The 17,299-nt window shown below is 41.2% G+C and overlaps 1 protein-coding gene across 3 annotated transcripts in view; it reads left to right on the top strand.

The window, feature by feature from the left end:
* The window catches only part of STK31 (serine/threonine kinase 31), a 104,302-nt gene that overhangs the window by 51,527 nt on the left and 35,476 nt on the right, over positions 1-17,299 (top strand). For all 3 annotated transcript variants that reach the window (XM_075827284.1, XM_075827282.1, XM_075827283.1), the window contains 3 exons: positions 4,152-4,331; positions 5,912-6,028; positions 16,029-16,148. In XM_075827284.1, the coding sequence (XP_075683399.1) occupies positions 4,152-4,331; positions 5,912-6,028; positions 16,029-16,148 (417 nt within the window). The remainder of the gene's footprint in view (positions 1-4,151; positions 4,332-5,911; positions 6,029-16,028; positions 16,149-17,299) is intronic.

Below are 17,299 nucleotides of genomic sequence, written 5' to 3'. Positions count from 1 at the left end.
GTCCTCCCTCTCAGGGGTCTGATTCGGAGCAGGAGTGTTATTACCTATCGGAGGGTGAGTTAGAAGAAGGAGAGGAACTCTTGCCTTCAACTTCTTCCACTCAAGAGAAAAAAAATTTCTTCTCTTCCGAGATGTCCGATACCTTAATTCAAGCAATACGGGAAACCATGGATATTCCCGAAGAAGACCAACCACATACCATCCAGGATGAGATGTTTGGAGGTCTAACGGAAAAGAAAACAAAGGTTTTTCCGGTAAACGAAAATCTCAAAAGAATGGTGACAACTGAATGGGAAGATTCAGAAAAAAGGCTCTTCATTTCAGGAGATTTTAAAAACAGACTTCTTTTAGATCCAGAAGACACTAAACCTTGGGATGAGATCCCAAAAGTAGATGTCCCAGTAGCCAGGGTTGCTAAAAAAACGCGATCCCATTTGAAGATTCCTCGCAGTTGAAGGACACCATGGACCGAAAGGCAGACGGGCTACTGAAAAGAGCGTGGGAATCTTCCTCTGCTTTGATCTCGACTAATATCGCGGCCACATCAGTAGCAAGAGCAATGTTTATATGGTTAAACCAGCTGGAAACCCATTTGATGATGAAGACATCACGACAAGATCTATTAGAATCTCTACCCTTACTAAAAATGGCAACCGGATTCTTGGTAGACGCTTCAGCGGAATCTATTAGATTTGCTGCCAGGAATGGGGCTCTCTCAAATGCTGCTAGAAGAGCATTATGGCTCAAAATGTGGTCAGGAGATACGAAGTCCAAGAACAAATTGTGTTCTATCCCGTTTACAGGGTCTCTGATGTTCGGTCCTCTCCTCGATAATATGCTGGAGAATGCAGCAGATAGGTAAAAGGGGTTTCCTGAAGAGCAACCAAAAAAACCCCCTCAGTTTGGGAGGCTTCGCCAACAGAGGGATCCTACCTTACAGAACTACAGCGGGAAAGGGAAGTCCGGTCACTGGAGTTACCCCAAAGGAAAAAGGGGTCGAGGATATCTCCTTAACCCAAATAATTCATTCCAGCCCTCAAAGCAATGACGCCGAGAGCATAGGAGGAAGACTCCTACAATTTTATCCCAAATGGTCGAGAATAACCCAGAACCCCTGGGTTCTAAAGATCATAGAAGAAGGGTACAAAATAGAATTTTCCTCCATTCCTCCAGAGAAATTTCTAATAACCCAGTACCAAACAAAAGACCTTCATCAGATCCTTATCCAGGACGTCCAGAAACTACTCAAATTGAGAGCCATTTCTCCAGTTCCCCACAACGAAATATGCAAAGGCCACTATTCAAAAATCTTCTTAGTCAAAAAACCAAACTGTTCCTACAGGACAATAATCAACCTGAAGGTCCTAAACAAATGGGTCAAATATCGAAAATTCAAGACGGAGTCTATCAGATCGACTATTCCTCTAATAAGGGAAGAGGCATCAATGTGTACGATCGATTTAAAGGATGCGTATTATCACGTTCCTATCCACCCCGCGTACCAGAGATTCCTCAGATTCGCAATTCAGGATGGTCCTTCCATTCTCCACTTCCAGTTTGTCTGCCTCCCCTTCGGCATTTCCTCCGCCCCCTGAATTTTTACAAAAATTATGGCAGAGATCATGGCATTCATAAGTCAGGGTATAGTAATTATACCATATCTAGACGACTTCTTGTTGACGGCAGATACTCCGTCTATCTTAGACAGTCATCGGTCACAGGTTCTTTCCCTACTACAGGAATTGGGATGGATAATCAACTTTCAGAAGTCGAGTCTTCCTCCCCAAAAACAGAAGGTCTTCTTAGGAGTACTGCTAGACTCCTCCCTTCAACATTCCTTCCTCCCAAGAGAGAAACAAATACTCCTACTGGCAGAAGTAAGGAAATTTTGGGGGAAAGACGCCTGTTCCATAAGGGAATGTATGCGGATGTTGGGAATGATGACGTCTTGCATCCAATCTATTCCATGGAGTCAATTTCACTCCAGACCCTTACAGAATCTGATCTTGTCCCAGTGGAATCGAAAACAGAGCTCCCTGAATTCAAGAATTCAAATTTCCGAGACTGTGAAATCATCCCTCCTGTGGTGGCTCTGCACAAACAACATAGACAAGGGAGTCCCTGGAGAATGGTCCCTAAACAGGGAAGTCTTTCTGTCCTTAACCCGAAGGTGGGGTTATCCACAAATAGACCTGTTTGCCACGAGGAAAAACTCCCAAGTAGAGACATTCTTCTCCCTAAATCTCAGAGACAACCCATTGGGAGTAGATGCATTGTCCCAACCCTGGGGCATGGATCTGGCCTATGTCTTTCCTCCGTTTCCTCTAATACCAATGGTATTAAGAAAAATACAGGAAGATTTGATAAAGCTCATCATTATTCTTCCCTATTGGCCAAAAAGAAGTTGGTTTCCAATCGTAAAATACCTAGCGTTGGAAGACCCTATCATGCTCCCAGTCAGGGAGAATCTTCTCTCCCAGGGTCCCTTATTCTTTCAGGGAATAGAATCTCTGAAGTTGTCAGCCTGGATCCTGAAAGGCAGATCTTGAGGAACCACGGTCTGTCAGATGAGGTAATTTCAACTATCTTATCAAGTCATAAAGAAGTTACCTCAAAAATCTATCAAAAAATTTGGAAGAAATTCTGTTCCTGGTATGGAGACCCAGGACCAGACCCCTTTTCTCCCGACATCGCGAAAATCCTAGATTTTTTACAATCTGGATTCAAAAAAGGGCTTCGTCCTAGTACCTTAAAAGTACAGATTTCAGCCTTAGGAAATTTTTTTAATACTCCACTGGCTGAACATCGGTGGATCAGAAGATTCACTCAAGCGGTCTCTAAACTGAAACCTTCCCTAAAGAAATCCGTTCCTACCTGGGATTTGAATGTGGTGTTAACAACTCTTTGTGAGCCCCCCTTTGAGCCGCTCGACACAATTAGTATGCACTTTTTAACTCTAAAAGCTGCATTCTTAGTCGCTATTACTTCAGCAAGAAGGATTGGAGAAATCCAATCTCTGTCAGTCATAGAACCGTACCTAAAAGTACAAGAGGATAAGATCATCCTAAAGCTGGATCCCTCCTTTATTCCAAAGGTATCTACTGCTTTCCATAGAGAACAAGAAATAATTCTACCTTCCTTTTATCCAGATCCAAAAAACCAACAAGAAGAAAAATTCCATTGCCTGGATGTCAGGCGAACCATTCTTCAGTATCTGGATAGAACCTCCTCCTGGAGACGAGATAAAAATCTATTTGTCCTGTTTGGGGGAAAGAATAGAGGAAAGAAAGCCTCAAAAGGCTCTCTAGCGAGATGGGTAAAAACTACCATACAAGAAGCCTACAAGTCCCAAGGACTATGTGCCCCACAAGGCATCAGAGCCCATTCAACGAGAGCAGTTTCGGCATCCTGGGCAGAAAGAAGAGAAGCCTCTATGGACCAAATCTGCAGAGCTGCCACTTGGTCAAACCATCATACGTTTTGCAAACATTATAGGCTCGATGTTCTGTCCGATACGGATTGAAGTTTTGGACGGAAAGTCCTTCAATCCGTAGTCCCGCCCTGAGCATTATAATCTGGTATTGCTCCTGTAGTGCTGTCATGAGGGATGTACTGGAAAATAGGAATTAGACCTACCGGTAATTGTATTTCTAGGAATCCATCATGACAGCACTCTTACATTCCCTCCCTTATTGAATTCTGATTTGTGCAATGAACATGTCCGTTATTATCCCTAGAAATAAAATAGGGTTGCATCCATCCTGGTGTAGTAATTGAAAAACACTAGCAAGTGGGTGGTGGGAGGGGCCTTTTAACCTCTCTGTCTTCCTGTCCCTACAGAGGTCAATAGGGCAACCTCCTGTAGTGCTGTCATGATGGATTCCTGGAAATACAATTACCGGTAGGTCTAATTCCTATTTTCCATCTAATTCTGAAAATTCGTGATTTTAATTTATTTTGTTAAATGGTTAGACGGAAATATATCTTTACAGTCTAAACTTTGTATATAACACTGGTTAATCAGAAATGTAACTGGGTTCCTTGTTTAGTACTGTGCAAAATATATAGCACTGGAAATTGTGTTTATCTCTGGTCACTAGTGCTAGGTTTTTGTCCATTTTGTTTTCCTGTGAGCTTCGGTTTCCACACAGGTACTATTGAATTCACTTGAATCTGTATATGGAGCGTCTTGTGACTGTGAAGATTCCGATGATGTGTTCCGGGAGTTTTATGATTGGAAAGAGGCAAAACTGGAAAAATGCAACACTCTCCGAGGTGACACTGACAGCTCTCTGGGCCTTCTGTTCACATGGTTGTCTGACATCAAAAAGGTATATTATTACACAGTGAAACAACTTTTACCCTTCAATATATTTATAGGGTAATCCTTTCCTTGAAATGCTCCTCTATGAAGAAAAAAAGTGTTTCCTCTTGCTTACTCCTTCTTTTAGCGTTATTTTTCAGCTTTTGCAGGTGTTGGCAAACTTTTTTGTCCTGTGGATATGTCATAAATGTCCCTGGTGGGAAAACCCCTTTAAGACTTTATGCAGTTAGCTCCATCTCTCCATCTAGTGGCAAATGCAGGCAGACAGAATTTTATGTTTTGAATATGTTTGGGCAGCAAGGCTCCAGGCAAAAAAACCAAAACAATGCTTTGGCACCTTTTGGATTACGAAGTCTAAAAATTTAGGCACAATTATTTTTTTTTCTATTTGCAACCAATATACTCGCCATCTAGAGCGCTACCTATTATTGCATAGTGACTTAACCAAATCTCATGTGACACCGACGTTTCTCTTCCTGTGTTGCTAAGCATTGGTCTGAACGTTTTTGATGTGCTGCTTCGCAAACAGCAGGTTGGCTTAAAGAAACTCCGTCACCACATTATAAGTGCCCTATCTCCTACATAAGGAGATCGGCGCTGTAATGTAGGTGACAGTAATGCTTTTTATTTAAAGAAACAATATATTTTCACCACTTTATTATCGATTTTAGATTTATGCTAATGAGTTTCTCAATGGACAACTGGGCGTGTTTTACTATTGACCAAGTGGGCGTTGTACAGAGGAGTGTATGACACTGACCAATCGGCGTCATACACTTCTCTCCATTCATTTAGGCAGCGCATAGGGATCCTTTTTAGATCAGTATGTGCGGTCTTATACTAACACATTAACGATACTGAAGTGTTTAGACAGTGAATAGACATTCCACGGGATGTCTATTCACAATCCCTGCACTTCGTTACTGTTTCTGTGGTAGTTACAGCAGAGCAAGCGTAATCCCGAGAGATTACGCTGTAAATGACAGGTTACAACGAGATTACGCTGGCTCTTCTGTAACTACCACAGAAAGAGTAACGAAGTGCAGAGATTGTGAATAGACATCCCGTGGAATGTCTATTCACTGTCTAAACACTTCAGTATCATTACTGTGTTAGTATAAGACAGCACATAGCGATCTAACAGGATCCCTATGCGCTGCCTAAATGAATGGAGAGAAGTGCATGACGCTGATTGGTCAGCGTCATACACTCCTGTACAACGCCCACTTGGTCAACAGTAAAACACGCCCAGTTGTCCATTGAGAAACTCATTAGCATAAATATAAAATCGCTAATAAAGTGGTGAAGATAGATTGTTTTTTTTTAAATAAAAAGCACTGCTGTCACCTACATTATAGCGCCGATCTCCTTATGTAGGAGATAGGGCACTTATAATGTGCTGACAGAGCCTCTTTAAATACTGAATAGGCAATTTGAAGAACCAAACTCTCACTGAAGTCTCCCAGTAAACCGTTGATGTATTGTACAATTTTATTAAATGAATTAACTTCTATTGAATTATCTGCTACTTATGTGCTTGTATATCTAAGCAGCTGTTTACAACAACTACTTATTTTGTTCCTTAAGTTCTTTGATCTAGAGTCAAACTTTTCATTTGACTCTTGCGACGTTGTGATGGATATTGACAACATCTTGGAACAAATAGATTGCAACGTATCCAAGGAGCTGGAAATGTCTCTTGTGGTATGTATTAACATTTTGTTTTAGGTTATACATTTATTTGGTGTGTAAAATGTATGTTTGAAAATGGGACTTTTTCTTAGCAAGATTTGAGAGGCTACAAGCAAAACTGAGATTATAGACAGAAGAGATTATCACATTCATGGTTAAAGAGTGTTTCACATGGTTTATCTTCGATATTTTCTAATAAATACACAACATTCCTCAGTTATGATCTGTGGCCACTATGTATGCCTTCACCATCCTCCCTTGCTTGGTTGTCTGCTTAGGTAATGTAGCTCATAGCAGAGAGGTGATCTTAGGTTACCCCCTGATCCCCTCACTAGTGAGCCTCCACCATGTACTCAGTGCTTATTTCATTGTACAGACTTAAAGGGAATGTGTTGCCAGCAAAACATGTTTTTTTTTTTTTAGTTAAACAGTTAGTGTATAGGTGATTAAACATTGTTCTAATTTTTTTTATTTTTTTTCACGAGTCACGAAATATTATAAATTGGATTCAATTTATAATATTTCCCAGCACTGGTCACTAGATGGAGCCATTCCCAAAATTGCAGCATTGCATGTGGTAAAGCAACCACATTGCTTTATGCTGCAAAATTGGGTAAAAATCCCTCGCTCTAGTGAGCTCTCAGAATCCCCCCCTCCTTTATCCTGGCTAGTGCCGGGAGAAACGAGGGGTTTGAACGGTCTAACCTCCTACACTGTGTGTCGCCATTTTTTGAGCTAACACACAGTGTAGAAGGTTAACATACAGTAGTAAACACACTGAAACACGAACATACATAGAAATAACTTACCTGCTCCAGTCGCCGCCGCTCCCTCCGGTCCATCCGCTCCGTCTGCTGCCGCTGCTCCATGTGCACAAGTCCGGAAGCCGCGACCGGAAGTAGTAATCTTACTGTCCGGCCGCGTCTTCCGGTCCACAGGAAAATGGCGCCGGACGGCGCGCATTTCAAATTGAACTGTGTGGGAGCGGCGCATGCGCCGTTCCCACACAGCGGCGTACACGATAGTGGATGGAACGGGCCCAGTTCGCAGTCCCTATGGGACTGGAGCTGCCGTATTCCATGTCTGTATGTGTCGTTAATCAACACATACAGAAATGGAAAAAAAAATGGCAGCCCCCATAGGGAAGGAAAAGTGTAAAAATAAAAAAAAGTAACACACAAATTAATCCAGACGTTTTTAATAAAGCACTAACATCTTTAACATATTACATTTTTTTTTGGGGTGACACTGTTCCTTTAAGTTGCAGCCACCAACCTCGTCAGACAGTGCATTTATACCACGCTGTCTATCCCTCACAGCATCACTGTTAGATTTTGCATGCTAATCTTAAAGGCTATGTAGGCTCTGTCACCAGATTTTGCAACCCCTATCTGCTATTGCAGCAGATAGGCGCTGCAATGTAGATTACAGTAACATTTTTATTTTTAAAAAAACGAGCATTTTTGGCCAAGTTATGACCATTTTTGTAGTTATGCAAATGAGGCTTGCAAAAGTCCAAGTGGGTGTGTTTAAAAGTAAAAGTCCAAGTGGGCGTGTATTATGTGCGTACATCGGGGCGTTTTTACTACTTTTACTAGCTGGGCGTTCTGAAGAGAAGTATCATCCACTTCTCTTCAGAACGCCCAGCTTCTGCCAGATCACGCTGTGACGTCACTCACAGGTCCTGCATCGTGTCAGACGAGCGAGGACACATCGGCACCAGAGGCTATATTTGATTCTGCAGCAGCATCAGCGTTTGCAGGTAAGTAGCTACATCCACTTACCTGCTAACGCCGATGCTGCTGCAGAATCAACTGAAGCCTCTGGTGCCGATGTGTGCTCGCTCGTCTGACACGATGCAGGACCTGTGAGTGACGTCACAGATCTGCACTGCCAGAAGCTGGGCGTTCTGAAGAGAAGTGGATGATACTTCTCTTCAGAACGCCCAGCTAGTAAAAGTAGTAAAAACGCCCCGATGTACGCACATAATACACGCCCACTTGGACTTTTACTTTTAAACACACCCACTTGGACTTTTGCAAGCCTCATTTGCATAACTACAAAAATGGTCATAACTTGGCCAAAAATGCTTGTTTTTTCAAAATAAAAACGTTACTGTAATCTACATTGCAGCGCCGATCTGCTGCAATAGCAGATAGGGGTTGCAAAATCTGGTGACAGAGCCTCTTTAAAGTTCGTTTTGTTTTTTTTCAATAAAAAGGTCAGTGTGTTTGGTGCAACTTCCAAATTTTTTTTATTCAAATTTTTTTTTACTTTTTAAAATACAGGTATTCTGTATACAGAGCAGCTTTATCGTTCGCTGAATCATGTGCCTATCCGGTCCACGAGACTGATGGGTTCAGTGTCACGCAGTGTTCATAACTTGGTTTTGATAGCTTACAGGTGGATCCGACCTTGCTGACACTGAGATAGTCAGTCCCATGGACGATGGATTCAGGTCTTGGCGACGATACAGCTGCTCTGTAAACCGGATACAAAGCAGCTGTATCTCAAAAACGAAAAATAATTTTTAATAACTAATTTGAAAGTGGTCTGAAAATTTAATTAAAAAAAAATCCCTTTCAACGGTTTACATAGCCCTTAGACTCAATGCACCCGATGCGTATTACGTGCGGCAAATCCGCAGCGTAATACAGTACCAGCATAGTCAATGAGATTCCAGGAAATCTCGTGTACACGCTGCACTATTTTCCGGGACAGGAATTGACCTGCGGTGCGTTTTCTTTAGAATCCGCAGCATGTCAATTTATCTTGCGTTTCCGCTTGCGAATTGTATCTGAGAAAGCCACAGGCGAAACGCGCGTCGGGGCGCTCTTCCATACCTCTGGGTCACACTCAATCTCCCATATATGGGTAAGTGCATCTATCGGACTTAATTTGGCTTTATGCTGTTTTTCCAAGGCACCAATCACTTTTGAGTTATTACAGGCCTTTTGGGTTAGGCATTTTGTCCATCTTTGCACTGCTTACATTTTAATTTACTCCTATTTGATGCACCCTGTGTTGGAGCTACATTAACTGTGCATACCATTCGTGTATTATATATATGTACTGCTATCAATGTATACATTTGTGATCCGTACAAGGATTTATTTTAGATTCTCTGTCTGTCATTTAGTGTATTTTATGTTATCAATAAAGATGTTTAATTCTTTCATATGTTGATATGTATGGACTCTTTTTTTTTTTTTTTTTTTTTTTTTTCATTTTTTTTCTCTTGTTTATCATATATTGTTAGAGTCCTTATCTCTAATTATTTATATGGGTGGTTGAGTTTTGTCTCCCACCTTGACACGTATTTGTCCTGTGAGACTTCTTGTCTAATTAACCCCTTCGCGCTCAGGTCAGTAATAGTACGTCCTGCTAAGTAGAACGTTCGCGCTCAGGTCAGTACTATTACTGACCTGAGTAAACACGGCGCCATTTAATCCCGGCGCGTGCTTGAGCTGTGATACCTGCTGTTTCCGACAGCAGGCTATCACAGCTTAGTGTGCAGGGACCGATCGCGGTGGTCCCCGCCGATTAACCCCTTAGAAGCCGCGTTCAATAGCGATCGCGGCTTCTTAGGGGTTAAGCTGCCATCGCCGGCCTGCTACACGATATCGGGCCGTGATGGCTACTATGGCAACCAGAATCCTAACAATGGACTCTGGCTACGCCATCGACGGAAGCCTAGTGGGTCCCGACAAAGTCAGGACCCACTATGCTTGCTGTCAGCGAACAGCTGACAGCTCTAATACACTGCACTACGTATGTAGTGCAGTGTATTAGAATAGCGATCAGAGCCTCCTGCCCTCATGTGCCCTAGTGGGACAAAGTAAAAAAGTTGTGTAAAAATAAGAAAATAAAAGATTTAAAAGTAATAAAAGTAAAAGTCCCCCTTTTTCCCTTATCAGTTCTTTATTATTAATAAAAATATATAAATAAACAAATAAACTATACATAATTGGTATCGCCGCGTCCGTAACGTCATGAACTACAAAACGATGTCGTTATTTATCCCGCGTGGTGAACGCCGTAAGAGAAAATAATAATAAACCGTACCACAATCACAATTGTTTGGTCACTTCACCTCCCAAAAAATGGAATAAAAAGAGATCAAAAAGTCGCATGTCCCTAAAAATGGTACTGATGGAAACTACAGTTCGTTATGCAAAAAATAAGTCCTCGCACGACTTTCCTGATGGAAAAATAAAAACGTTATGGCTCTTAGAATAAGGTAACACAAAAAGTGAATGATTGTTTACAAAACGTATTTTATTGTGCAAACGCCATAAGACATAAAAAAAAACTATAAACATCTGGTATCGCCGTAATCGTATCGCCCCGCAGAATAAAGTGAATATATCATTTATAGCGCACGGTGAACGCTGTAAAAAAATTTTCATAAAAAACAATAGTACAATTGCTGTTTTTTTAGTCCCCACGCCACCTAAAATTAGAATAAAAACTGATCAAAAAGTCGCATGCACACCAAGAAAACTACAATGGATTCCTCAAGGTCTCTAGTTTCCAAAAAGGGGTCACTTTTGGGAGGTTTCCACTGTTTTAGCACCACAAGACCTCTTCAAACTGGACATTGTGCCTAATAAATTAAATTAAATTAATTAAATGTCACCTCTACTTTGCTCTAAATTCCTGTGAAACACCTAAAGGGTTAATAAACTTTTTAAATACTGTTGTGAATACTTTGTTTCTGAAATGGGGTGTTTGATAAGGGTGTCTAATATATGGGCCCCTCAAAGCAACTTCAGAACTGAGCTGGAAACTAAAAAATAAAATAAAAATGAGGCAATACTTCGCTTCTTACATTATACTCATAATGAGCCGCGCCCACCCCGAGATGACCCCAGTTTTGACCGTTTGTATAAACGGAGACCCCTATTAGACCATTTCAGTGCCCGGTTTTCCCAGCATTCACCCCCGAGAAGTGTATTTCTATAGATGAATCCCTGGTACATTTGAAAGGGAGGCTTCAATTCCGCGAGTACCTGCCGGGTAAGAGGGCAAGGTATGGCGTGAAGATGTATGAGCTGTGCGAGAGTGCATCAGGGTATACCTACAAATTTAGGATATATAAAGGGAAGGACACCAGTACTCAGCCCCCAGAATGCCCCCCCTTACTGGGAGTTAATACAAAAATTGTGTGGGATTTGGTGCACCCACTGCTGGACCAGGGTTACCACCTCTACCTGGATAATTTTTATACCAGCGTCCCACTCTTCAACTGCCTCGCTTCCAGAAGTCCTGCGGCATGCGGCACTACTAGAAGAAACCTGAGAGGCCTCCCTAAGACTCTGCTTGGGCAAACACTCAGAAGGGGTGAGAGCAGGGCACAATCTAGCAGCAACATATTGTGTGTCAAGTACAAGACCAGGGAGATGCCACACCAGTACCCATGTACCTGTACGAGGTACCAGTACAGAGACCCCCAAACCAGACTGCATCCTGGACTACAATAGGTACATGGGAGGGGTGGACTTGTCAGATCAAGTCCTGAAGCCTTACAGTACTTCTGGAAGCGGGGCCACAGGCATCGTACCAGGGCAACACTTTTTAGGAGAAGTTCCCCAAACTGGCAAGAAGGGAAAAAGTCAAAAGAGGTGCAGAGTCTGCTATAAGAGGGGGATAAGGAAGGACACAATATATCAATGTGACACGTGTCCCGAAAAACCAGAGCTCTGTATGAAAGAGTGTTTTAAAATTTATCATCCATCCCTTTATTTTTAATTTACCCCAGTTTTACTCGCTCTGATCCACTTCGCACAGCTTACCCCTCCTCATCTTTCCCCTCTGAGCCATGCTGTGTGCCCAGGCAGCTGATAACAGCCACATGTAGGGTATTGCCGTACCCGGGAGAGCCAACATTACAGTTTATGAGGTGTATATCTCTGGTGGCGCATGCTGGGCACAATATATCGGACACTGAATTGGCATATATGTATAGAAAATTGCAAATTTCACTCTGCACCAACTGCTGCACATTATCTTTTACACAATACCTGTGGGGTCAAAATGCTCACTACACCTCTAGATGAATTCCTTAAGGGGTGTCGTTTTTAAAATGGGGTCACTTCTCGGGGGTTTCAACTGTACTGGTACCTTAGGGGCTTCTGCGTACAAGACTTAGCACCAGAAAAGCTCCAGTAGGCCAAATGGTGGTCCTTTCCTTCTGAGCCCTGCCGTGTGCCCAGGCAGCTAATAACAGCCACATGTAGGGTATTGCCGTACCCGGGAGAGCCCACATTACAGTTTATGGGGTGTATGTCTCCGGTGGCACATGCTGGGCACAATATATCGGACACTGACATGGCATATATATAGAAAATTGCAAATCTCACTCTGCACCATCTGCTGCGCATTATCTTTTACACAATACCTGTGGGGTCAAAATGCTCACTACACCTCTAGATGAATTCCTTAAGGGGTGTCGTTTTTAAAATGGGGTCACTTCTCGGGGGTTTCAACTGTACTGATACCTCAGGGGCTTCTGCACACACGACTTAGCACTAGAAAATTTCCAGTAGGCCACATGGTGGTCCTTTCCTTCTGAGCCCTCCCATGGGCCCAAACGGCAGTTTATCACCACAAATAGGGTATTGCCACACTCAGGACAAATTGGGCAACAAAATGCGGTATTTTATTCCTTGTGAAAATAAGAAATTTTGAGCCCAAACTACCTCTTATTGGAAAAAATAATTTTTTTTTTAATTCACAGCCCAATTCAAATAAATTCTGTGAAAAAACTGTGGGGTCTAAATGGTCACAACACCCATAAATAAATTCTTTGAGGGGTGTAGTTTCCAAAATGGGGTGACTTCTGGTGGGTTTCCATTGCTTTGATACCTTTGGGGCTCTGCAAATGCGACATGGCACCCGAAAACCAATCCAGCAAAATCTGGGCTCCAAAGAACACATAGCGCTCCTTTCCTTCTGAGGCCTCCCATGGGCCCAAACGGCCGCACTCAGGACAAATTGGGCAACAAAATGGGGCATTTTGTTCCCTGTGAAAATAAGAAATTCTGATCAAAAATGACATCTTATTGGAAAAATTGTCATTCTTTTAATTTCACAGCCCAATTCAAATACGCGCTGTGAAAAAACTACGGGGTCAAAATTGTAACAATAACCATAAATTAATTCCTTGAGGGGTGCAGTTTCCAAAATGGGGTCAGTTTTGGGGGATTCCTACTGTTTTGGCACCTCAACACCTCTCCAAACCTGGCATGCTGCCTAAAATATATGCTAATAAAAAAGCACCACCAAAATGCACTAGGTGCTTCTTTGCTTCTGGGGCTTGTGTTTTAGTCCACGAGCGCACTAGAGCCACATGTGGGACATTTCTAAAAACTGAAGAATCTGGACAATACATATTTAGTTGTGTTTCTCTGGTAAAACCTTCTTTGTTACAGAAAAAAAATAGAATAAAATTGAAATTCAGAAAGAAAAACGAAATTTGCAAATTTCACCTCCACTGTGCTTTAATTCCTGTGAAATGCCTGAAGGGTTAAAAAACTTTCTAAATGCTGTTTTGAATACTTTGAGGCGTCTAGTTTTTAAAATGGGGTGCTTTATGGGGGTTTCTAATACATAGGCCCCTCAAAGCCACTTCAGAACTGAACATGTACCTTAAAAAAAAGGCTTTTGAAATTTTCTTAAAAATATGAGAAATTGCTGTTTATGTTCTAAGCCTTGTAACGTCCAAGAAAAATAAAATAATGTTCAAAAAACGATGCCAATCTAAAGTAGACATATGGGAAATGTGAACTAGTAACTATTTTGGGTGGTATAACCGTCTGTTTCAAGCAGATGCATTTAAATTCTGAAAAATGCTATTTTTTCTAAATTTTCTCTAAATTTTGCAATTTTTCTCAAATAAAGACTGAATATATCGACCAAATTTTACCACGAACATGAAGCCCAAAGTGTCACGAGAAAACAATCTCGGAATCGCTTGGATAGGTTTAAGCATTCCGACGTTATTACCACATAAAGTGAAATATGTCAGATTTGAAAAATGGGCTCTGAGCCTTAAGGCCCAAACTAGGCTGCGTCCTTAAGGGGTTAATATTGCGAATTGTATCTGCCTAGTGCTGTGGAAAATCGGACCAAAACCTGCAGCATGAAAACGCGCTGAAAAACGCATCAAAACGTAAAAAAACGCATCAAGAAATGCGCGATTAGGTGCGGTTTTTTTATCTGCGAATTTCCTGCGTATTGCTGTGGTCTTGGTGCGTATTTTTCGCAGCAAAATACGCAACGTGTGCATGTAGCCTTAAAGGGATCTTCCCGGGGTATGGACCCCCACTGACCCCGAGAACAGGGGTCCTGGAGTGAACTATGTGAATGGAATGGAGCTGTACTGCTCATACCATCCTTTTGAATACTGCTAACACACATTAGTATGGGCATTTTATAGATTCTCTTTATTAAAAGGGTCTGGTTGATGACCGTTTTTTCTTTTAAAGTCTATGTTCGCTTATTTTTTAAATTGCATTGCATGTACAGTACTTTAAGAAATAAAACTTTTTTACAGTCGGTTTCAATTAACACTGTTCTCCCATTTTGGCTTATGCAGCTTGCATGTATTATAATACCATACAAGCTGTACAGCGCTGTTGTGTGTTCATTCTGTCAGACGGCTCTGTCGGGTCGGTCTTCAGCCCCTCTACTCTCCAGAACGCTAATCTAAGCTCACATCATCTTTGATTTGAGGTTTTTTTTCAAATTAGATTTGAGCTTAGATTTACCATTCAGAAGAGAGAGGGGCTGCAGACTAACCCGACAAAGAGCTGTCTAACGGAATGAGCACAGAACAGCATTGTTCGGCTTGTATTGTATTGTAATACATGCAAGCTGCTTCCGCAAAATCGGAGAACATTTATAACCCTTAACGTATGGTTAAGTCGGATGTGCGCTACCCTGAACCCACACCACACGCAGCGGTTGACGGCTTTTTCAAGCAGCGGACACCTGCTTACATTGGCCAGGATCGGAGAACTACAATTCCGGCCGTTTAAGATGCAGTGGTCAATAGAGACCGTGGCATCTGTGCAATTAGACAGAGGGACAGTGGGCTGCCGATCAGTCCTATGGCAGTCTGAGGCCTACTGAAGGCCTTCAGGTCAATCATCCATGCCCTGCTACTAAAGGCTATGTAGAACTTTTTTTAATTTTTTTTTTTTTTAATATAAAAATGTCTTATCCATGTGTTTTGTGCAACTTTTATGCTTTTTATTAAAAATGATTTATACTTTTTGAGATACAGCTGCTTTGTATCCTATATACTGAGCAGCTTTATTGTGCGCTGAAACCTGAATCCGTCTGGTCAGCGGCACTGACAGGTTCAGTGTCAGCGGGTCGCCCCGCAAAAAAAAAAAAAAGGCCCTCACATTGCTCTGATGGAAAAATAAAAAAAGTTATAACTCTCAGAATATGGTAACGCAAAACAAATATTTTTTTCACAAATCGATTTTTCTTGAAAAATGTAGTCAATCATGAAAATATATAAATTTAGTATCGCAATAATCTTATTGACTCGCAGAATAAAGCTAAAATGTCCTTTTAACTGCACATTCAACGAAACCCAAAGAACATTGAAGGAATCGCTATTTTTTCCCATTCCATCCCACAAAGATTTTTCTTTCCGTTTCCAAGTACATTCTATGGTACATGAAATGGTACCATTAAAAGCCACAACTTGTCCCTGAAAAAAAAAAAGTGTTATGGTTTTTGGAATGCGATGATGGAAAATGGAAAAAACAAAAATAGTTTGTTTCTCCAAGGGGTTAATCAAAACCAATTGCAAATCTGTTTCATTACTAAAAGTACATGCAATGCAATACAAAAATATGTTCAAAGGTGTCCATAGCCTGTAAGGATCAATTTGGTATCTAGCTTTAAATACTCATTTGATGCAGAATCCGTAAGTATTTACTGAAGTGAAGTAATTGATTTTTTGATCATGCCTTTTACTTTTTATCAACTGCAGGAACCAGGTGAAAGTGACCTTAAAATAATCACAGATGCATATAACAGGGTCATAAAGCTGATCCATGAAGAGACGTTGCTCATCGCAGCCTTAAAGTCAAAATATCTGTCCAGTGTTGAAGTAAGTTTATTGAATCTATAAAGGAAGGGTTGTCTTCGCTATAGTTTACATTATGCAATGACTCTCTTAGTTTAGTGGGCATTGTAGGAAACGAGGAATGGCATTTTTGAACCAACATCTCTCATCTCTCCCCCTTTACAACCTCCATTGATATAATGGGTGGGTTGTAAAGGAAGTTTTACTTTTTGTTTTTACCAATAAGAGAGAATATACGTCACATTTAGGGGAGTTTTTGTTTTTTTTGCCCTACCAGAGCGTTGGGAAGATGAGCAGTTGCAAATGTAATCACTCTGCACCTCATCAGAATCCATGACTCAGATGTTTACTGACATCTGCATTGCAGAGATTTTTGGTCTCTTCAGTTTTGATCATTTTGTGAGGATCTGTGCATGTAGACATCGACATAAAGGGCACGTATTAACTCTGCAGATCTCATACTTTTATTTTTAGGCAGTGTTGTGCATCTTAGGCTTTGCTTGGGTCAGACTTGACTCAAATTTGAATCTTAGTGACTTTTTTACAAAACTTCACACTTTGATGCAAAATTGCAAGAAGGTCATCCATTTGGTTGTGCCAGGTGTTAACATTCAGAAAATATCTGGGTATGGGGGTATAATAAAAAAAATAAAATATATATATATATATATATATATATATTTGTGTGAAAATTGTCCTGACAGCAAAAAACATTCAGAAAATATCTGGGTATGGGGGTATAATAAAAAAAATAAAATATATATATATATATATATATATTTGTGTGAAAATTGTCCTGACAGCAAAAGGCTTTAAAGGGGTTAAATGGCATAAACTAGGTAAATATTGTAATTCATTAATGTAAGTTTCCATTAATTAGGTTGATTATGATTTCCAAGCACCCTGGTCCTGATGAAAACAAAGTAGACGCTCTACGCCAATGGAGAAGTGTCTGTGCAGAATGAAGAAGAGCAGGAACATGAAGTGCTCACGTGTATCATAAAGTACTAGAGTCCGCACTGGTGCATACAGACACCGAAATGTATGAACGCCGTGTCCGCGCATGCGTCAGATGCTGTGAACTCTAGTACGTGGTCTGTGCAGAATGCCAAACAGGAGAACTAAGCAGTCATGTAATAAACACACATGGCCATCTTTTTTCCCTGTTTAGGCTC

Source organism: Rhinoderma darwinii, chromosome 5, assembly GCF_050947455.1.
Source record: "Rhinoderma darwinii isolate aRhiDar2 chromosome 5, aRhiDar2.hap1, whole genome shotgun sequence".
NCBI classification, from domain to species: Eukaryota; Metazoa; Chordata; class Amphibia; order Anura; family Rhinodermatidae; genus Rhinoderma; species Rhinoderma darwinii.
Note: the sequence above shows the minus strand (reverse complement) of the source record. Positions and strands in the feature narration are given on the sequence as shown.